Genomic DNA, 22,134 nt, shown 5'->3' on the forward strand with positions numbered 1-22,134 from the left:
TCTGTAAATTTTCATCGAAATTAATAAAAAAATTTAATTAAAAAATTATACAGTTAAAAAAAGAAAAGGTGTGTGTCCGGGATGTGTGCTTTCTCTTTACGCATATGTGTTTTGGAGAGGGTGCAGCTAGCACGCTCTTTGGAGGCAAGGATGGCGAAGCTTCGTCTCACTACTTTGGGCTTGTTGCAAGGAGAGACTCCTCCTTGGAGGGAGAGTGAAGGAGAGGAAGACCTTCAACCAGGTGGACTGACAATGTGACTGCAGCAATGAGCTTAAGTGTGTGAGAATGGCACAGGACAGGGCAGGGCTCAGAACTGCTGTTTATAGGGTCCCTATGCGTTGTATTCAATGTACCTAACAACATCAACAAACACAACAGCACAGAGGTCATAATCCTGTTTTGGAAATACAATTTTCTTCATTATGTTAATGAGATCAGTCAATTCCGATGCCAGGTGTCCCTCCATCGGGTGTCAGAGACTATAATCTTATTCTTTTCTGTTGTTGTTGTTGTGTACTGTCAAATTGGATCCGACTGACACAAGAGAGGCTGCCTCTACTTCTCCAGCTGAGCATCTGGTGGATTCGAACCACATTCAGAGACGATAATCTTAATGGGATCTGATTGTCTAACTTCCTCCCATGGAGTCAAACCGCTGACCTTGGTGTTAGTATCCCAATATGTAAACCCTGACATCACTAGGATGCCAGTTGCATCTTTTTGTTTTAGTGGGGAAAGCAGGAGTTTTAGTACATCTGCTGTTATGTAGGAGACAGGTGTATGGGCTCTCTGATGCTGTATCTGCCAGAGATGGTTCTGAGGGGGTGTTTGTAGGTTAGGCCAAGGGTGTGGGGAGGAGTTCATGCCACTCAGCACTTTGTGAATTAGGGCCAAGCAGAAGGATCTGGAGAAACGTGGAGACTATGCGCATGCTCACGCGAGTGGCCTCCAAGCAGAAGGGTGGTCATCGCAGGCCGTCGGCTTTCTTCATTCGAGACGACGTCTGTCTGGTTAGGTGCTTGGTCATCAGGGAATACATGGCCCGAGAAAGCTCCTGGCTTTAGAGTTAAAGGTCGATAAGAAGGGGCGCCCGGGGGTGCCGGGGTGACTCTTTGAGGTTCTGTGATGTCTGCGTGAGCTGGAAGCTGGATGCTGGCCTTCTGGCTCTGTGCTGTGTCAGGGGAAATACCTCGCTTCAGCACCTCATACACAGGAGAAAACAGAACTAGAAAAGAGGAAAGTTTATGGTTCAGAGCAAACCTACCAGTAGTTTAGGTAAGGTTTGGAATAGTTAAAGTTTTCTGTCCTGTTTACGAAAAAGGTCTTCTTTCTGTGGAAAAAATGGAGGGACTAAGCTATGGATGGTTGGGTGGGATGGCCGACCGTCAACACTGAATTTCAGTCTGATGAGGAGACTTTCTCAAACAGTCTCAGATGGCCCAATGCTGGAGACGTCCTGTTAGTCCAAAGTGGTGTCTCAGGCAGTTGGAATCCACTAGAAATTCTTCCGGAGAAAGATGAGCGATCTCCTTCCTTGCAATTTACAGCCTCTGAAAACCCACCGGAGGGTCAGTTCCAGCTTGATGGTAATGAGTTTGAAGGGTTTTTTGAGGTGAAAAGGATAAAGGTCCAATTCTGATAAGGAGACACCTTTTAAAATATTACTAAAGAAATGTTCATTTATTCCTGCTTTCCTGTCTGTTGCAATCTCTCCCTTTTTTTAAACTTGAGTTTCCAATCTTAGGAAAAGATGAATTCTCTGAAGTAATTCTCCAGAATCTGGCTTGAATTCTTCTTCTGGTTGAGAACTGTTGACTTAGAACCATCTCATAGTTTTCAGAAGCAGTAAATCGCATGGGAAGAGGTTGCCCATCTGTCTCCTGTAGAGCAGCTGGTGGGTTTGAACCACGTGCCTTTGGCTTGGCAGTGCGATGCCTTACCACTAGTCCACCAGGCTCAATTCTAAGCTTAATGAAAACAGCCCAGATGTTAATGGCCCTATCCTAGAGGACACAGATTCCTTTCAAATTCCAGTGTCAGGTGGGGCTGCTGAGGAAACTTCATGAATGGTATGCTTAAACCAGTTGGTTTTGGGGGTTTTTTAGATATAAAAGTGTTGATTAAGCAAGCATGCAAACACCGTGTCACATGAACTGTCCAAGGAACTGAGAAAGAGAAGCTGAAAAGAGACTGAGAATAGAGAAAGCCTTCCCTGGCACCCAGCACCCCAAGTTCAAACTTCTAAACGGTGAGAAAATAAATTCCTGTTTGATAAAGCTCCCTTCTTCTGATACTTCTGTTGGAGCAGCTCTGGGACACAAAGCTTCTCAACGCCTGGAAAGACTTTGCAGTTAGCAGAGCGCTCCCTTGAATGAGTTACTGCTCCCTCCCCCGACTGTATCGCGCTATTGTGCAATTGACCTTGGAGGTAGACCTGAACTTCCAACCTTTTGGATAGTAGCCAATGTGCTAACCATTTGTGCCACCCAGAGACTCTGCATTACGATCACTGTTGTTGTTGTCAGGTGCCCTTAAGTAGACTCAGAGGAACCCTATGAACAGCTGGGAGCCTTCTCCTGTCTCTATCCTCACGGTCTCTGACATACCTGAGCCCACTGTTAGTCACTGTGCCCACCCATCTGGTTGAGGGGCTTCTCTTACGACCTTTCCCAGCACGATGTCTTTTTCCAAGGACCAAAGTCTGAATTGAGATGAAGTTTCCCCATCCTTGTCTCTAAGGATGGTTGCATCTCCTCCAGGACAGGTTGGTTTGTTCTGTTGGCAGTCTGTGGGTGAGTCAGTACTCTTCAACATCAAAATTTACAGGCCTGGTTTCTTCTTCTGGCGTCCGTATTCACGGCCCAGCTCTCAGATGCGTATGAAGCAGTTGGAGATAATCACGCCTCGGGTCAGACACAGGCTACTCTTTATATTAACACGATTCCTAATTAGAACATTGGTCCAGCAGTGAGGACTTCTGTCGTTGGAGATGTAATCCATACTGAAGGCTCTAGTCTTTGATCTTCTGCACCAAGTGTTTCAAGTCCTCCACTTCCTGCAAGCAAGGCTGTGTCCTCTACAGAACGCAGGTTACTGGTGGATCCTCCTGCATTGCTGCCGCCACCCTCTTCTTGATAGAGTCCAGCTTCTCCAGTGATTAGCTCAGCACACGACTGAATCAGTACGAGGACCGATACCCCCTGAAGCACACCTTTCCTGACGGTGGCTGTTAGGTGTTGTGACTCAGAGTAACAGCACAGTGGTCCAGTCTGCACTCTCGCTCTTGGTAGACAGCCGTAGACATTGCTCTCCTCCTCCTCCTAATAAAGTGTTGTTGTTGTTGTTGGGTGCTGGCAACAAGTCACAGCAACCCCACATACAGCCGAAATCCAGCCAGCTGCCCGTGCTCGTAGCCCTGCGCTGCCTGAGCCTTCGGGGCGGCCCCGGTGTCAGTTCATCCTGCTGAGGGGTTCCCATCTCCCGCTCCCCCTCTACTTTACCAGGCATGAGGATGAACAGTGAAGACACATCTTAAAACACAAACTGCCCCCCACACACACCCAAAGCTGTCTGGTCACACCGATGTCTTCACACTGCCCACGGGGAGCAGATCTGAAGACCACCAGTGTCTGGAAGGCTGTGCAGAGGGAGGTGGACAGTCCTATTGGATGGGTGACTATGGCCAAGTCACCTCATGCTCTGGGATGTCGTGGCTCACCTGCCAGGAATTGGACTGGACAGATGGCTTCTGACTGGGGCACATAGGGGGATAGTCCGTGGTGGTGTATGTGGGCAAGGCATTGAGGTCGGAGCAGGTATCACATTTGCAGGCTTTACATTAACAGCTAGGAGCTCAGGGCTCATGCCAGTCAGACCACGGAGGGCAGCAGGGCCTCTGGGGTGTGTGTACAGGGGCGGTCTCTGGTCAGCAGGCTAGGAAATGACCAGGCAATGTTCTGTGGGAATAGAAGGCTCATCCCCTGGCCCAGTGTGATAGCAGCCCAGCAAGGAGGGGCTGAGGGGCTGGGTGCACCCTGGACACACCCTGGCTGACACTGCACGTCTGGCTTGGTCAGCTGGCCCAGAACTGCCATGACCAGAGTGTCCTCAGGCTCACACCGTGACCAGTGACTCTTTGGACTCTGAGGACCCGTGGACAGCTTCCGCTTGGGCACCAACCACAATGCGTGAAATCGTGCACATCCAGATCGGCCAGTGCGGGAACCAGATCGGGTCCAAGGTGAGAGGCTCGTGCATTCGCTTCACAGTGAACGTAGGCGCAGCCCGGAGAAAGTGGGGTGAATTAGCAGGGAGACCAGGGCCCCACAAGAGTCCTATCTGTACTTGCTAGACTCGATTCAGTAGGCAGTCTCTTTACTGTGTCAAAGACAGAGGAGACAGAAAAAGCTTAACAAGTTAGTCTGATGAATAGTTTCTGGGTTCAGTGTAGAGCCGATAACTGAAAAGTCAGTGGTTCGAACCTACCAGCTTCTCCGTGGGAGAAAGATGAAACAGCGTGCTCCCAAGTTTCCAGCCCGCCTGCAGAAACCCTCTGAGGCAGTCCTCCGTCCTCCAGGCTGAGTCGGAGCGGGCCAGATGGCAGGTGCATGTGTATCAGCTTTTCAGTTCTGTCCACAATGACGTCTATATAACATACTAGACAAACTTTCCTCCACTCATCACATCTAACAGTGAGAACTTACGGTACCATAATTTTTCACCTTTTTATCAGGAGGCTGCACATCTTATCACTAAGGGCTTTTTCTCTCTTACCTGCTTTTTTATGTTACAACAAACAAGACAAATAAACCCGCAACCTTCTCATCAGTTTCCACTCAGCGACCCTGCAGAAGAGGACAGAACGGCCCTGCAGGGTTTCCAAGGCTGTAAATCTTTCAGACTGTCTTGTTTTCCTCTCCTAGACGGGCTGGTGGGTTTGAACTGCCGTCCTTTCCGTTGGTAACTGCATTTGTTAACTGCTGCAGCACTAGGGTTCCTACGTGCATGTTAAACAAAGCGACACAAATGTGCTTTCTTTCACATGCCACCCAAACTGAAGAAGTGACCCTAAATGAAAGATATCCTGTACAACAGCAGAACCAAGTGCAATACACCCTCTGGAGTAGAGATGGATTTTCTCCCCCTCACTTTAATTTTTTTTTTCTACAAAGTACCTAATTTAATTGGCTGAAACCAAGATGTGATAACATGCTGGGTCTTCAGGCCTAGTTTGAAGATGACCCGTTCTATTGCATCTATCTTACATCTGCTGACCAATTCTATCATGTCTGTCCTGAAAGAACATTCTGGAGGCTTGAACTTCCTTTCACTGCTATGAATGACAGGGGTTTTCTGTTCGACCCCACTGGCTGATCTCCCAGAGGAAGGTGGGGCTTCTGCTCACATACAGAGTGCAGCCTTGGACAGCGTCTGGGCAGACCCCTGGGACAGGTCTACAGCTCAAGTTCAGGATTGACTGACTGAAGGGCAGTGATACATACATATGGGGCTTTTGTCCATGGGAACATTTCCCTAATACACAAGTCAATTCTTTTTGCTTTCATCATTTCTAAAAACCATCATTTGTGGTACAGCCATTCTACATCTTTTGTTGGGAAACTGTGCTCTTTCTGACAAAGATACCCTTCCTCTGTCTCCTGCATTTATCTTCCAACAAGGCAAACAGACAGCTCCCTGCCACTGAGTCACCTGTAACTCACATGGTGGCCAGTGGTGTAGAGCAGAGCCAGCCCACGGGCGTTCTAAGATGGTCAGTCTCTTTGGATGCAGTCAGTCTCACTGTCCCTTCCACAGAGGAGTCGTTTTGTGTTCAAAGCGCCAATCTTTTGGTTAGTAGCTGAATTCCTTAACCACTGAACCAGCAGCTTTCCTCTCATTATGCTGTAACGCGAGACAGATCAAGCACTGCTTGCCTACGGATGCAGGAGGAGCAAAGATGTGGTCGGTCATCAGACAGTCCACTCTGAAGTTAAGCTCCCCACGAGCCACAGGTCAACGCCTTGCCCAATCCTGGACCATCCCTGCAATCTCCTCTCCAGCCCACCGCTGCAGTTACTTTGCTAATTCCTCTCTCTAAGAGTCTTCTCTTTCACTGACCCCTCTCCCCTTCCCAGAATGATGCCTTTCCCCAAGGACTGGACCCTCGGGGTAACATATCCAAAGCATGTGACATGGAGTTCTACCACCTCTGCCTCTCAGGGGCACTTCCTCCAAGACAGACTAGCTTGTTTTCTTGACGGTTTGAAAATTGTTTCCACTGGTCTGGAGGACAAGAATTCTTCGGTTTGGCCTGAGAGAGATGTGGCAGTCTGCGCGCATATTATGTGGACACTGCAGGCACCTGGAGGGCAGCGGTGGGTCTGAACCAACTTGATCTCGTGGGCTTGGCCTTTCCTTTTGCTTTGGAAAGGACAGTATAAGGACAGTATGTCTACTTTCATGTTTGAAGATCTACTTTTGCTGTTGAGACGTACATAGTGGGGCAAGCAGCTCCCCGACAGTCACAGGCCAGTTCAGGGAGCACCCAGCCTGGAGTGTAGCCAATCTCCTACTCCAAGGTGCCCCTCCCCCGTGAACACACATGCTCTCCCTGCCCCCGCTTCCTGTGTCCCTGTCCAGGTTGACATTGCCAACTTGATCAGTTTAGAGAATTCTGCTCAAACTCATTGCCATGGAATTAGAACCAAGTCACAGCTGACCCTCCAGCAGCTTTTTAGAGGCTGTAAATCACACAGGAAGAGACGGCCCTTCTTTCTCCCTCAGAGAAGTTGTTGGATTTGAACTGCCAGTCTTTGGACTGACAGGGCAACTCCTTACCACTAGGCCACCAGAGCTTCCTGTGTTTTAATAAAGGCATGTCTGAAACCTAGGCTTGAGAGGAAGTCACGTTCTTTCCCCTCTCTGTGATTAGACATTCAAGATGACCAAGCCCGCTGGGGGTGCGTGGTTCGCCTCCCTCTTCAGAAAGTGGGAGACATGGAGGAGACAGGCTGGTGGGAAGGAGTGCAGGGTCTAGATAAGGCTCACTTTCACCCCAGCGGTCATCGTGTCCAGTAGTTAGCACTTGCAACTCCACCCGGTGGCCTCCTGGTATTTGGGGCCATCAAGGCACGTTTAATGAGTGGTGTCAGGGAACCGACATATATATTCTTCCTCTGCACAGTGGTGGTGATTCAGAGTAGGGGGCTACTTGTGTCCAGAGCGGAGGCGCCACTTCCAAGCTCTGGTTGGGAGAGTACTGGGGGCTCTGACAGAAGGGGGTCTTTCAGCTGTGCCCCGACAACCACAACCGAGGGGCCATCTCCACCCCACCAGAGCTTTGCTCATCTACATTAAGAAGCCACTCCCATCCCATCCGATCCACAGTGCAGGGTGGTTTTGTGGTTATGGGACAACAACAAGGTGTAATTTGGCAACAAGTGCTTTCTTGAGCCTTAAAGCGCACCACACTGAACCCACCCCCACCCCGAGCTGGCCTGAATGAGCTTTTAGGAACACTGCACAAAAATGAAACCCCGAGAGTGAAAAGAGACATGATGACTGTGGGGCAGAAAGAAATGTGGGCTGTTTGTTCGTGGTGGGAGCCACACTTTACCGGTTTGGAGTGTTACCAGGTGAAGTTAGAGAAAACCGGTCTGATGTGAAATTAGCAAACTACAGCTTTGGTGTGGACACTGTATGAATTTTAATAGGACAGGGTCTAATTTAATGTTTTATATGCTTGACATTTTCTTCAAGGAGTTGGGGCAGTGCGAGGTGGTGGGAGTGGCAGAGAGCTCAGCCCGTGAAGGTTGGTTTCATCACGGCTGCTGCCACTGAGTGGGTTCCGGGGTGGACCCCGTATGTAGGGCCCCTGCAGTTGTCACTCTTGGGGATGACGCAGGACCACGTGATCTTTCGTTCTACCGTGCTCAGAAGACATCGTCAGTCTCAAGTGCTGTGGGGTGGGTTTGAACCCTGGCCTTCAGGCTGCAAACAGCCCATGGCACTTCAGGCAACAAGGCCACCTGAGCCAGAGAGGAGCTGGGCAGCTCGGTGTGCTGCAGTCCGGGTTCCTTCCTACTCACGGGGTCAGGGTCCCAGTCCTGCACACTGACCTTGTCCCCTGCTTTCAGTTCTGGGAGGTGATTGGCGAGGAGCACGGCATTGACCCCACAGGAAGTTACCACGGGGACTCGGCCCTCCAGCTGGAGAGGATCAATGTGTACTACAACGAGGCCCACGGTGCGTACCGGGGTGGGGGCTGGGCCGTCCGACAGGCAGGGTGCTGACCCTCGCTGGCCCAGCTTGCCAACGCTGTGGCCTGTGGGAGCAGACTCCTCCTTTGGTAGGTTTGAACCAGTGACCTTGTTGCTAGCCACCAGGCACTTAACCACTATGCCACCAGGGCTCCTTATTTATGCACGTACCCCTCTTTTTTGTTTTTAAGTAAAAACCAGAATAAATTCTAATAGGGAAAGCCAAATTCTCCATCATGGGCCACACGACTAAGAAATCAAGGATGCTGAAATTGCTTTAGGGATTTTATAGACCTTGTGACTGGATGAGAAAGGTCTGATAGAAGGGAGGAAATTCCACCTACAAAGACCCACATTCAGAACAAAGATTTTCTTTTTTCTGCTTCCCCCAGTAGCACCAGGTTTTGTTTTGATGAAACATTAATTTTTGTTTTATCTGCTTTATAATAATTGTGATTTGAGTGACAGTCCACAAGGCAAAGTGATCCTCCATTCAGCCAATCACCAGCATCTTGTTTTTAAGACTAGTTACAGGGCCCGCACTGTAATAGCCCTCTCCACCTCCTCCTGTGTTTGCTTTTAAAGTCTCATTCCCATGGACTCTTCCATCTCGCCTCCTGCCCTCCGAGCTCCGTCCTGGAGCTTCTCATCCCGCGTTGTTGTTAGATGCTGTCTAGACAGACCTCGGTCATGTTCAAGCCCAATGTTGGCGCCACAGTGCCAATCTGTCTCATCGAGGGTTGAGAGGGAGGCAATGAGATGGATTCTGACTCCACCTGGCTAGTCATTCTAAGGACCAGGTGACTCCTTGGCACTATCATTCATCCCATGGGCTTGTCTGCCTAAAAGCTGAGCCAGGGGGAAGTACGTTGTGGAAGATCACCAGTCTGCTGACTTCTCCCACTACACAGGCAAGAAGTATGTGCCCCGAGCGATCTTGGTGGACCTGGAGCCTGGGACGATGGACAGCATCCGCTCTAGCAAACACGGAGCCCTCTTCCAGCCTGACAACTTTATTCATGGTGTGTATTTCCAGAAGGTTCCACCGGGAAGAGCTCAAGGTGCCTCCTAGTGGTGCCCTCTCTCCCACCCCAACCTAATGGTCAAGGCAACCTCGTGGCTTGTTGTTGAGTGCCTGCCTGCCACTGTCCGGCTCCAACTCCCAGCAGCCCCATGTGACCAGCATGGAATTGCCCCATAGGGTTAGGGTTAGAAATGGGTATCTGAAGGGTGGTGGTTTGGACCTGCTCTTCACTCCTGGAGATGGGGAGGAGGGGGAGGAGGAGGGGAAAGGAGGAGGAGGGAGATGGGAGGAGAAGGAGGGGAGGAGGAGAAAGGGAGGAGGAGGAGGAGGAGGCCTCCCTGTCAGAAACCACCAGCAGCCCTGCTCTGTGCCCCTCCACTGATTTCCGAGGCTGTGGAGACTGACTCAGCCGGCGAGCACACACTGGCTCTGGCCATGGCACCGTTACCGTGGATGTTACATGAGCTTCTGTTGTGTGCTTTCCCCTCGGAAGGAGCCATAGTTGACCCTCCAGCCGGTTTTCAGTGGCAATGATCTTATAAGGGGAAGAGCAGACCCCTGGTGGTGCAGTGTCTAAGTGCTTGGCTGCTACCGGGAAGGCTGGTGCTCTGACCCCACTAGCTTCTCCCACCGAGATTCCGGCCGTGGCCACCGTACGGGCAGCTCTGCTCGGCCCCACGGGGTGGACGCGACAGGGTCAGAATCCACCCGATGGCCAGACAGGCAGCTTTTTCCCTTGGGGCCTCTGTGGGGCTCGAGCTGCAGCCTCGCCGTCTGCACCCCGCAGGGAACTCGGGCGCGGGCAACAACTGGGCCAAGGGCCACTACACGGAGGGCGCGGAGCTGATCGAGCGCGTGCTGGAGGCGGTGCGCGCCGAGAGCGAGGCCTGCGACTGCCTGCAGGGCTTCCAGGTGGTGCACTCGCTGGGCGGCGGCACGGGCTCGGGCATGGGCACGCTGCTGCTCAACAAGGTGCGCGAGGAGTTCCCCGAGCGCATCCTCAACGCCTTCAGCGTGCTGCCGTCGCCGCGCGTCTCGGACGCCGTGGTGGAGCCGTACAACGCGGTGCTGGCGGCGCACCAGCTGCTGCAGACGGCCGACGCGTGCTTCTGCATCGACAACGAGGCGCTCTACGACATCTGCCTGCGCACGCTGCGCCTGGCCGCGCCCACCTACGGGGACCTCAACCACCTGGTGTCGCTCACCATGAGCGGCATCACCACGTCGCTGCGCTTCCCGGGCCAGCTCAACGCCGACCTGCGCAAGCTGGCCGTCAACATGGTGCCCTTCCCGCGCCTGCACTTCTTCCTGCCCGGCTTCGCCCCGCTCACGGCGCGCGCCAGCCAGCAGTACCGCGCGCTCTCGGTGGCCGAGCTCACGCAGCAGATGTTCGACGCGCGCAACACCATGGCGGCCTGCGACCCCCGGCGCGGCCGCTACCTGACGGTGGCCTGCATCTTCCGGGGCCGGATGTCCACGCGGGAGGTGGACGAGCAGCTGCTGGCCGTGCAGACCCGGCACAGCAGCTGCTTCGTGGACTGGATCCCCAACAACGTCAAGGTGGCCGTGTGCGACATCCCGCCGCGGGGGCTCAGCATGGCGGCCACCTTCATCGGCAACAACACGGCCATCCAGGAGCTGTTCACGCGCCTGGCCGAGCAGTTCTCGGCCATGTTCCGGAGGAGGGCCTTCGTGCACTGGTACACCAGCGAGGGCATGGACATCGCTGAGTTTGGAGAGGCCGAGAGCAACATCCAGGACCTGGTGTCCGAGTACCAGCAGTTCCAGGACGCCACGACGGGCCCGGGGGAGGACGAGGGCCCGGAGGAAGGCTCGACAGAGGAGGAGCTGCCTTAGTAGGCAGGATGCAGTGCCCGCGGAAAAGGACACCACGCACCGCCTCACCCCCACAGCTCACCACGCCACAGGAGGGCTGGCCCCGGGGCACCCACAGGTCACCTGGAAGGGTTGGCTGGCCCACGGACACTCCACTCACTGCTTTTTTAATTGCAAAGTGTGTTTACCGGAATGCATCTCGGGGACACACTGTGTGCACCGCATGGCTCCAGGATGGGGCTGCGTGTGTGGACGTGCGGGGTACGCTGCAGCATCCAGCCTGGAGCCTCCTGTGTGTGACGCGCTTCCTAATAAAAGACCTGCCTTTGGCCCCTTGTGTCTGCCTAAACCAGAAAGGCCCCCAGTCTCAAGGTTCCTGTCCCTGGCAGCCCATCTGCCCACGGAAACACCAGGTGGACGCTGTGGTAGCGAGTCCGCTCCGTGCTGACCTCAGCAAACTCCCCGCCGAGAGCAGCAAAAACACCGGATTGCAAAAGAAAAAGTAAACAGCTGGTTAGAAGTAAGGGCGCCCTTATCTCATCTTTCTCTCCAGTGCTAGGCTTTTCGCACCGGGGTTGCCCTTAGAGACCTATGGTCAGTTTCCCTCAGGGAGCCCCTGGCCCTCTCTTACAAGCTCTGTTCAAGTGCCCATTCTTTCTGCTAGGCGCTCTGTTGAGAAATGGTGGCCCTTCACAGGCCAGAATCATTATATGTCCTTCCCAGGGAGGGAGGGTGCTGTTTCATTAGGGAACTTTTGGGATTTTTAAAATTTTTTTATTGTATTATTTTTATGTGTACCGTCAAATCAGGTCTGGCTGGTACAGGAGGAGATTGCCCCCTCCTCTCCTGCAGAGCATCTGGTGGATTTGAACCGCATACCTCTGGGATTGCACTGCAGCGTCTTGCCACTAGGCCACCAGAGCTCCCAGGGAATTTTTTTAAAACAATTATATATTTTTTTCATTAGGGAATTTTTACAGTTCAAATTAATTTGCAGAAGTTGCCATATATGTTTGCATGAGGACACAGTGTTCGCCATTACACGGTTTTAATCTGCACATATTACAACAGAATGGAACACACCAGAGTGTAATCAAATCATCTGACGCCTTATTACTGTCCACCTAGTCCTAATGCACAGCTGCCTGCAAGGGGCTCCCAGCCCCAGAGGGCCCAGGGCTGATGGTTCCACCCGTGGGTAATGCACGATGGGACACATCCCGGCCTGAGCGGCACCTGGCATCAATAAAGTGGTCTGGTGACAAATGGTCACTCTGAGAATTGTGTGTGTCCACCTGGAGGAAGCAGCACATGGGAGAGTGCTGAGCTGACGGCTCAGAGCGCCCGCCAAAGAAAGTAAGAACGGCAAAAAATTAATAAACACAAAATCCAACCAAAACCCAAAACAACACCAAAAAAACCCCAACCCTAAATGCTCAAGTAAAACCGTTTTAAATACATTCTGCTCGTGGCTGGAGCCACTAAAGACAAAAGACAATTTCCAAAGAACATGCAGCTCTCCTGAGTTTGAGGTTCCTACTAAAGTTCTTAGAGATCAAGTGACTTTGGGATTGGACCAGAATTTAGCTGCAGGCTTCCTTTTGTACTTTCCTCCTTAAATCTAAAAAAGGAAAAAACAAATAAACACAAGACAATGAAATAGATTGATGGGAAGCTACAGAAGCAGGAGCAGCATCCACTTCTTGTAAATAGCTTGTCTCGGGAAACCCTGTGAACCTGGAGAGAGGGTGAACTCACGCCAAGTGTCGAGGACTTTCGTTCATAGGGTCGCTATGAGTCCCCTACGACTTGCCGGCACTTAACAACAAATCCCACCCTAACCAAGCTAACAAACAAAACCCCAATATGCACACTGTGGCCGACTTACAATGTTGCAAAGACTTGTTTGCTCAAAGGTAATCGTTAAAGTACAAAGATACTCAATTTTAAACGGCTAAATTGCATTATTTCAGACAAAACAAATTCTTTTTCTTGGAGCCCAACTATCCAGGCTGATTAATCTGAACAATGAGAAAGATTTCAAGTGCACCTCATCATCCTCTCGCACATGGTGAAGAAGATGAGGAGGAAATGAACTAGAAACCAAGAGCGGCCTGTTTTGAAGAGTTGGCCCTGGCAGCGTGGTTGCCACGGCGACCCTTCTTTCAGTCTGTACTTCACACTGGACAGGCCACTACCTGCTCCATGGCTGGCTGCCTGGGAAACTCGCTTTGTGGAGCTGGGGGAGGGGGAGAGAAGCGTGATTGCAGCCAGAGACCTGCACCCGATTTGGGCTTCACCCTCCAATCCTTCACTCACATGTTTTCAATCACAGCAATGGGCTTGGTGTCTTTGCGAGGCTGTCTTTTATTTGGCTGCTCCAATCCTGTGTACCAGAGGACCATCTGAACCACACCTGTGGGTCCCATGCGCCTTCCTAATCAAAGATTTTGTACTTGGAAATGACTAAGCCTGCTGTCTCTTGGTGACTTCTGTTTCAGAAAGACCCTGAAACCCTGCGGTCCATCCATCCCCATCCCTGTTAACAAAGAATGCTTTCTAAGCCCAATGGTGAGGCCTACAGGGAGGGGAGTGTCACCCAAGCAGGGGACTCCAAGCGCAACTGCTCTGGGGGATTCTTCAGTCCTGGAGGTCACAGGCCAGGGCTCACTTTCAGCTGACCCTCGGAACTGCTGGGGGTCAGCTAAAGTGCCTCGGCTTGAACTTGGCCAGGATGCATGTGGGAGTGGGTTTCAAAATGCCCAGCAGCACTTTCTCCAAAGAGTAAAACAGAGAAGTGAATTCAGCAGCGGGGTTTGAGCTGGCCAGGCGCCTGCAAGGTGCAGGAGGAGAGAAACCAAACAGCTCCAGCCATTCTTCATCACTAAGCACTTAATGAATGACTAAATCACCCGCAACTGTTGTGGTCGCCACACGCATGAACCTTCGATTTTAATTTCAGCTCAGCCGTCAGCTCAATAAGCAAATTATTGAACAGCTCTGCCTCATTTCCTCCGAGGGCTGCACCCTGAATACAGATGCGTTTATTAAGCGGTATGAAAAGCAGCTGGTGCTTACGTGCGGTCTATCATTAGCCGTCCTTCTTGACGGGTCTTAAGTGCACAATAAAAATCAGAGCTGGTTACCTATGTGTTCTCCTAATCTATGCTTTTAGTAATGATTGCCATCTAGGCTTTGGCTCAGCAGCACCACTGAGACCTCCACTGAAGGGCAGCAGTGGATAATGACCCGCCAGACGTGACTTCTGCAAATCAAAGATAAGGGACCAGCCGGCCTCGGTGACAGTGGCTGACGTGGACAGCCATTCAATGACACGGAAAACAGACCCTTTCTAACCTGGGGCAGTTTCCAAGCGGTTTCTGGTACCAGGTATTGGATCTGACCCACCCCCTTTTTTCCAGAGTCCCTGCACATAATCGCAGCACTGCAGCTGTGTAGTCAACGCCCAGGAAGAAGACACAGTCCCACCAGCAAAAGGGAGCCACACTTTAGTTTACTGGCATCATCAATTTCTGAACAAGACATGCACAGCCCGTCCCCCCAGCGAGATCACGTTCAGTCGGCCGTCACTCGCGTGCCCACGTAGCTTCCCTTGGAAATGCAGCATCTTCAGCAGGAGTCAGGGGCTGGGAAGAGAAAGAAAGGCAACAGTTACTAGCTCTTTGCTTTCTCCTGAAACCCAACAGGACGCTGGGACCTAACCTGCTGATGGTCGGTGGGATGTTAGACCTGTGGCAAGGAAGGGCTGGTGGGCTGCGCCCTGACGCGTGCAGAGCTGCCATTGTTGGCCAGGTCCCCCACGGGCACCTCCCTGCTCAGTAGAATCACACACTCGGAGCAAGAAACCATACTGCCTTCAGGACACAGAATCGCCCCTGTGCTGGTGGATGAGGGCCCCTGCCTGGGTGTCAGGGTGAGGGGGTCTCTGCTGTGTCTACAGGAGCCAGACACCACTTCATGAACCCAAGGACTTCATCAAGCTATGCACGTCCAAGGCAGAACTGGGCTCGATGACAATGCCGTGTGGCTAAGTGATTTTCTCAGCCAGCTCTTTGCTGAAACAAAACCAGCTTGCTCCAAGCCAGGACTCATTACTCAGAATTATGGGATTAGACAGAGCACCCCTAGAAAAAGGACTTGAGTCAAAAAACCCCATCTCTAGACTTGTAATAAAATATTTACTAATTCAAAATGAAAATGAAAAGTGCTTAGGGGAGACAGTTCCAATAAGTAAAATGGCTCATAACCACAAGCTCCCAAAGGATTAATATTTATCACCTTTCCTTGCTACTGTGGGTATGACGCTTTTAAAAGCAAAACAAAATGAAATGGGAAAAACATCGCTCTGGATAATTTGCCTTGCTTACCTCTGAAATAACAATGTCAAGAAAGAAGCTGAGAGATCAAATCGCTTTAGTACTCTGGAGCACAAAAAGTCTCAGCTTATACACACTACATAAAGCTGTCTTTTTTTTAATTTTATTTTTTTAAAACGGTCTTTTCATTGCATGAGAATATAGCTTTGTGTCATTCACATCTTTGGAGAAGTGAGGGAATTAGACCTCAGAAAGCATAAATGTAGCCACCAGCAGCAGCATCAAACAGCAGGACCCTGGCCTGTGCTCGGGTCAATGTCCGGGAAGTTGGGATTTGTAAGAACATCGGTCGATGTAGGGGGAAGGAAAAAAAAACAAAGCAAACCCCAAAACAACTACTCCAAACACAAAGAACTGTAATGTTCCATGCTACGGACTGTTTCCTAATTATAAAAGTGGGAGAGTTTATCCTCCAAACGATTTGATTTCCTGCAGACAAAAGACACCGGTCTGAGCTTGTTCTGTACTGAGGCCTTGCCTTGTGATCTGAAATCAGTGTCACTCACACCTACGGGCCGAGACCACATACTTAAGATGCCAGGTGGCTTCCCCTTACTTACTTCTGAATATGCTTACTGACAAGTCCCCCAGTTCCTCAAATCCTGAAGAGAACTCAAAATTAAAAATAACTTGAGGTTTTTTGATTTCTTGTAAAAAATTTATTTTCATTGAGATTTTAATGAAAGTTTAAAGAACTTGGATTTCCATTCATTCAATGCAGCACATTCTCCACCCCCCACCCCCAAGTTTGCTTTTCTCCTTGAAAAATAATCCTTTCATTGCTGCTAGCTTGGGGTTTTAAGGTGCTTTAAAAGAAACCTAAGGCACATCTCTTCCAGACTGTCAAAATAGAACAGTGACTTACAGATTACTCCTTCTTCACTTTGACAATTTTAACGCTGTGACCAGAAGTCTTCTCTGCATTCGCCTTGAATTCCGTCTTCAGGGCGTCCCTGACGGCTTTAGCACAGATCTGGGAGTAGCGGATGTAGCTGGGGAGAAAGGGGAGATGAGGAAGAGGGATCAGATGATTGTGTGTCTGTGCTATTGTATTTCTCCAGGTTATCTGCCAATTTTGGCTTGGCGTATGTTACTGCAGAAGCAGGCTCTCATAAATGTAAGAACCAACAGGCTCTCATAAATGGTAAGAACCAAGGCGGAATGCGCTAGGCCGTCAACTGGTGGGATCTTTGTGTCTCTTTATCTGTATGGTGCTTTCTCTTTGCTGAAATTATTTTAAAAGATCTGTAATTATTTAAACAAGTCTCCAGCAAACGAAATCAAATCAAAGCAGTAACATGACGGATTTCTCCCTTTCCCCTGGTTAAGATGTTCAATTAGACTATTCTTACAAAGGAATAGATAAACTCAAGCATGAAGTGCTAACAAGTATGGTCCAACACTGACAGCAGCCAGTCTGTTTTGGCACAGAGTTCACAGCTGACTTTTCCAGGCAGAGAAGCCATTACAGATAATGCTGGCTACACCAAAAACACCTTTAACATGACATGGTAATAATGTTTCGATGCATGTGGCAAAGCACAGCCTATGTGTTATATTGTTGTTATAAATCTTAATGTAATAGACTTTACAGGAACGGGACTCTGGGCATGTATATGGTCTGCCTGAATGAATATTATGTAGCCCGTGACTAATTAAAGAGAAAAAAAAGCACCCTTGGTTTTCAATTAATAGTTTTCCCTATGATTAATTATTTAACTGCTTTCCTGAGAAAATTAGATTCTGCTTCATATGTCTGCCATTGAAAATATCTCCTAATCAAAGTTTCTAAATTAAACAGAAAAAGTCCTTAGAGAATATCATCAATTCTAGTAAAATATTTGTAAGTCTGCTTCCTGTTTGGTAGACAGGCTCCTATGAACATCTTACTTCCCAAGATGTCAGCTTACTTTTCACACTTTTTGAAAACAGGAAGAGGAGGGGGTGCTGTTGCTTTTCTCCTGCTCTGCAGCTGGTTGTGGGCCAGAGACAAGAGGCCCAGGGCTCACATCCACTTTCCTGAGTGACCCTCAACCTTTCTGGCTTGTTTATTTTTCTGTAAAAGCAGCCAGGACAAAACACCGATGGTGGGGAGGATGAAGAAAGCAGCCTGGCTTGCCACGGTTGTTGCTGTGACTTGGTGAGAGGGTGGGAATCCAACAGCCACTATCTGATCACAGGACAAGAGCATCCCAAATGCTACAAACTTGTTGAGCTTAGTCAGCCACCACACTCCATATGCCCAAACCACTGAATGATCGATCACCACCCTCCCACCTACCCACATAAAACAGTGATCCAGGAAGCATCAAAAGAGATGGAGGAAATAGAGTCACTGCACTAAAACGAATTGGTCAATATGGACATATTTTAAGATGTAGCATATGATCAAAAGCCAATGGTGATGAGCAAAGAAGTCCAAGCTGCACTGAAGAAACTGGCAAACAATAAGGCCCCAGGGAATCAATGAGGTGCAGCCCTGGACATGCTCACCAGTCTATGCCAGGAAATCTGGAAGACAGCTACCTGGCCAACTGACTGGAAGAGATCTGTTATCTGTTCCCAATCCCAAGAAAAATGATCCAAAAGAATGGAAATTATTGACCAATATCATTAGCATCATATTCAAACAAAATATTGCTGAAGGTCATCCACAAATGGCTGGAACAGCACACAGAGAACTGCTAGATGTTCAAGCTGGACTTAGAAGCTGTGGCACCAGTGGTATCACGGTTGATGTCAGACAGTTCCTAAATCAAAGCAGAGACTACCAGAAAGCTGTTTATCTGTATTTTATTGACTCTGCAGAGGCATCTGACTGTGTTTTTATCCTAACGAACTACGGCTAACACTGAGAAGAATGGGAATTACAGAACACTTAATGAAGCTTATATGAAATCTCTTATCTAGATGAAAAAACTGCTATCTAAACAGAGCAAAGGAATACTGCATGGTTTAAAATTTAAAAAGGCAAGCTCAGAGCTGTATTTTTCCTCCACTCCTCTCATGTGAATGCTGCTGTTCTGTGCCATTGAGTCACCTGTAACTCACAGCGACCCTATGTACAACAGCCCTAAACCCTGCTCTATCCTGTGCCAATCTCACTGTCTCTGACACATCTATCCCGATTACCCCAGTCACTGAATCAATCCATCTCATAGAGGGTCTTCCTTTCCTACTCTGTCCCTCTACCTTCCCAAGCATTACTTCCCTCTCCAAGGACTGGTCTCTCCTTGCAACATGTCCAAAGTACGTCAGATGAAGCTTTAGAATCTTTGCCTCCAAGGAACAGCCTGGTTTAACCCTCTCCAAGATGAACCTGTTCATTTTCTTAGTAGTCCATGGTATATTCAATACTCTTCTCCAACACCACAGCTCAAAGGCATCAACTCTCCTTCTATCCTTCCTAGTCACTGTCCAACTCTCTGGCGCACAGCAAGTGATTGTAAAGACCATGGCCTGTATCAGATGAACCTTAGTCTCCAAAGTAACACCACTGCTTTTCCAAACTTTGGAGAGGTCCCTAACAGCAGACTTACCCACTACAATACATCTTTTAATTTCCTGGCTGCTGGTGCCAAGAGTGTTAACTATGGAGCCAAGCAAAATAAAGCTGTTAATCTCAATCTCTTCACCATCCACCCTGATGCTGCCAATTGGCCCAGTGGTGAGAATCTGTCCTTTTGATATTGAGCCTCAATCCATACTGGAGGCTGTAGTTCTTGATCCTCTGCAGCAGGCGCTTCAGGTCCTCCTCAAGTTTCAGCAAGCAGGGTTGTGTCATCTGCATAACACAGATTGTCGATGAATCTTCCTCCAATCCTGATGCCACATTTCTCCTCCTAGAGCCCAGCCTCCTGGATAATGGATATATACTCTGCATATAGATTTAAAAGGTATAAGAGACAGGACACATCACTGGCGTACTCCCTTCCCAATACTGAACCATGCAGTGTTTCCTTGCTGTTCTGATGACTGCCTCCTGGTCCATGCATAAGTTTCACAGTAGCATGATCAAGTGTTCTGGGATTCCCATTCTAACGTGAATGCTGAATAAATTATTCAAGAAGCTAGACTCTATGAAGAAGAATGTGGTGTCAGGCTTGAAGGAAGAATCTCAAGAACCTGTGTTATCCAGATGACACACAACCTTGCTTGTTGCAGATCAAGTACTACAGCCTTCAACATGGATTATATCTCAACATCAAGAAAACAAAAATCACCACCACTGGGCTAACAGGCAACTTCAACTTCACAACAGATGGTGAAAAGACTGAGGTGTGGTTAAGTATTTCATCTTACTTGGACCCACACTTTTGGTACCCAAAGTCAGGAGATAAGGGGTCATAGGGCATTGGGAAAGTCTGTCAGGGACATCTCCAAAGTCCTGAGGAGCAATGATGTCAGCAAAAAGACTCAAGTCTGTTTCAAACCATGGCTTTTCCAATCAGCTGCTATGCATCTGAAAAGTGGACAATGCATAGGGATAGGAGAAATGATGCCCTTGAGCTGTGATGATAAGAGAAAAATACTGAATGGAGAAGGTGTGACCAGAGTGCTCCATCAAGGCGGCAAAGTTTCCTCTCATCCTTTGAGCATGCAGCTAGGAGAGTCGACTCCTTGGAAACGCATATCATGCTTGGAAAGGTGGATGGTCAGCGAAAGAGAGGAAGACCCCCCAACAAGAAGGACTGGCACCATGATGGCAGTCATGGGCTCCTGAGGGTCAGAGGTGATAACGATGGTACAGGTTAGGGGTCAGATCTGTTGTTCAGAGTAACCATGACGCGAACTTGTTTCAACGGCACCCAACAACAACAACTATATACTCAGGTTAGTTACACCAGGAAGTTGCGTACTCTGCTCAGTCAACAGTCAGGTACCCCTAGATTAGAACTGGAAGGTACCTCTCTACCTGGTCAGGGACCCACAGGTTAGTCCTGAGAGTGTCTGCACCTCTCGTCAATAAACAAGGCGTGTTACCTGCGCTGTCCCCACACAAGGAGCAGGTGTGTGCCCTGGCTCAAGGGGTCTCAGTGGGCTGCCCCTCACCTGGGCGCAGCATGGCTTACTACCCTGTCTGCACTCACCCCTTACAGGGCAGCCGGGCACCAGCTAGTGGGAGGGACACGACTGCAGCACTACTACCCAGCAGCCCCTTCTCGAGGCTGGCGATCGGAGGGCACAGGGGTTAGCTCAGGGGTCAGCGCCCTCCCCGCCCCCACCACGCAGCCCCTGGGCGAGTGTCCGTCCAGAACTGGACGCTCCCCGACAGGCCACCCGGGCCGGGGCGGCGGGGAGTGCGCGCCCAGCACCCCGAGGGCACACGGACTAGGAGCGGGGCCTGGACGGCACGCACGGGGCCCCTGGCCCTCTCGGTGCCGCGTGACCTTTGGCCCCCGTCCGAGCGGCCATGTCTTCCCCGCAGGCCGGACCTACCTGATCCCAGCCTGGCGCCAGTACGCCACCATGATGCCACGAGGCGGGGAGCGAGGGGCCCGAACCGCGAGGACGCCGCCAAAGTCGGAACGACTGCTGACCCAGCGCCGGAAGGTCAGGCCTGCGGAGCGGAAGGGGCGGGAGCGGAAACTGCAGCGCCGGAGCCAATGGGGGCGCGTGGCCCGGCTGAGCGCGGCTGCCGATTGGCTCGGCGCAAGCCTCGCGTTTGGCAGCCTTGGGCTTCCGTAGTGCCCTCGGCGGGGAGGGGAGGGCCGGGGTGCAGGGCCAGGGGTCAGGGCCAGCCGGGGTGCAGGGCCAGGGGTCAGGGCCAGCCGGGGTGCAGGGCCAGGGGTCAGGGCCAGCCGGGGTGCAGGGCCAGGGGTCAGGGCCAGCCGGGGTGCAGGGCCAGGGGTCAGGCGCAGTCTGGGTGCAGGGGCAGGAGGGTGCAGGACTAGGGGGTCAGGGAGGGCTAGGGGATCAGGGACCTCCGGAGTGCGGGAACGAGCTAGGGGTCAGGGGCAGCCAGGATGCAGGTCCAGGGGTCAGGCGCAGTCTGGGTGCTGGAGCGGGAGGGTGCAGGGGCAGGGGTCAGGGGCCTCCGGGGTGCGGGAACGAGCTAGGGATCAGGGGCAGGCGGGGAGGGCACTGTGTGGCGAGTCACCCTCGGCCGGCTCCCACCCCATTCACAGGAAGCCTGCCTGAGCATGCCTGCTTCCCGCAGTCACCTTAGCAGATGCAGGGTTGGGGACTCAAGGGGTCTCAACAAGCAAGCCCACCCTTCCCAGTCTAGGATGTAACCTGGGAGGAGGGAGCGTGAGCCCAGAGTGGGGCGCAAGGACAAGGGCGGCGGGCGTGACCTGGACCGCCTGGCAGTGAACCCCCCACTCCATGCCTGGGGTATAGGAACCCTAACCTGCCAGTGCAGGTACTGCTTCTGGGCATTTTGTGCGTTTGTCTGAATAGCATTTAAAATTTCTGCTACCCATGAGTGAGTGACAAGAAGAAATGATCAGGAAAACATCACAGTTTATAGCAAGTTTTTATTAACAAGAAAGGCTTCCCTTAATTTACATAACTTATATTTTTAATATTAAATAGGATAAGATGTTCAATAAACCCTCGTGTTTTTATAAATTTACAGTCTAGTCCAGCTTTGGCCTCTGAAGGCAAATGCTTGCT

General features: G+C 50.7%; 1 protein-coding gene across 1 annotated transcript; it reads left to right on the forward strand.

The window, feature by feature from the left end:
• Positions 1–4,184: 4,184 nt before the first annotated feature.
• TUBB1 (tubulin, beta 1 class VI) lies at positions 4,185–11,140 on the forward strand. The gene is made up of 4 exons (XM_006896921.1): positions 4,185–4,241; positions 8,137–8,245; positions 9,171–9,281; positions 10,071–11,140. Exons 1-4 carry the CDS (start codon positions 4,185–4,187, stop codon positions 11,138–11,140), a joined length of 1,347 nt encoding a protein of 448 aa, XP_006896983.1.
• Positions 11,141–22,134: the final 10,994 nt, after the last annotated feature.

The sequence above is a fragment of the Elephantulus edwardii genome, unplaced genomic scaffold (assembly GCF_000299155.1).
Source record: "Elephantulus edwardii isolate Elephantulus edwardi_28Jun2011 unplaced genomic scaffold, EleEdw1.0 scaffold00193, whole genome shotgun sequence".
In the NCBI taxonomy this organism is placed as follows: domain Eukaryota; kingdom Metazoa; phylum Chordata; class Mammalia; order Macroscelidea; family Macroscelididae; genus Elephantulus; species Elephantulus edwardii.

What these genes read in the sequence shown, in the direction of transcription:
- TUBB1 (XM_006896921.1), top strand. Translation starts at nt 4,185, where the DNA reads ATGCGTGAAATCGTGCACATCCAGATCGGCCAGTGCGGGAACCAGATC. An exon ending in GTACTACAACGAGGCCCACG is followed by an intron (nt 8,246 to 9,170) that starts GTGCGTACCGGG and finishes CCCACTACACAG; the next exon opens with GCAAGAAGTATGTGCCCCGA. An exon ending in GCCTGACAACTTTATTCATG is followed by an intron (nt 9,282 to 10,070) that starts GTGTGTATTTCC and finishes TGCACCCCGCAG; the next exon opens with GGAACTCGGGCGCGGGCAAC.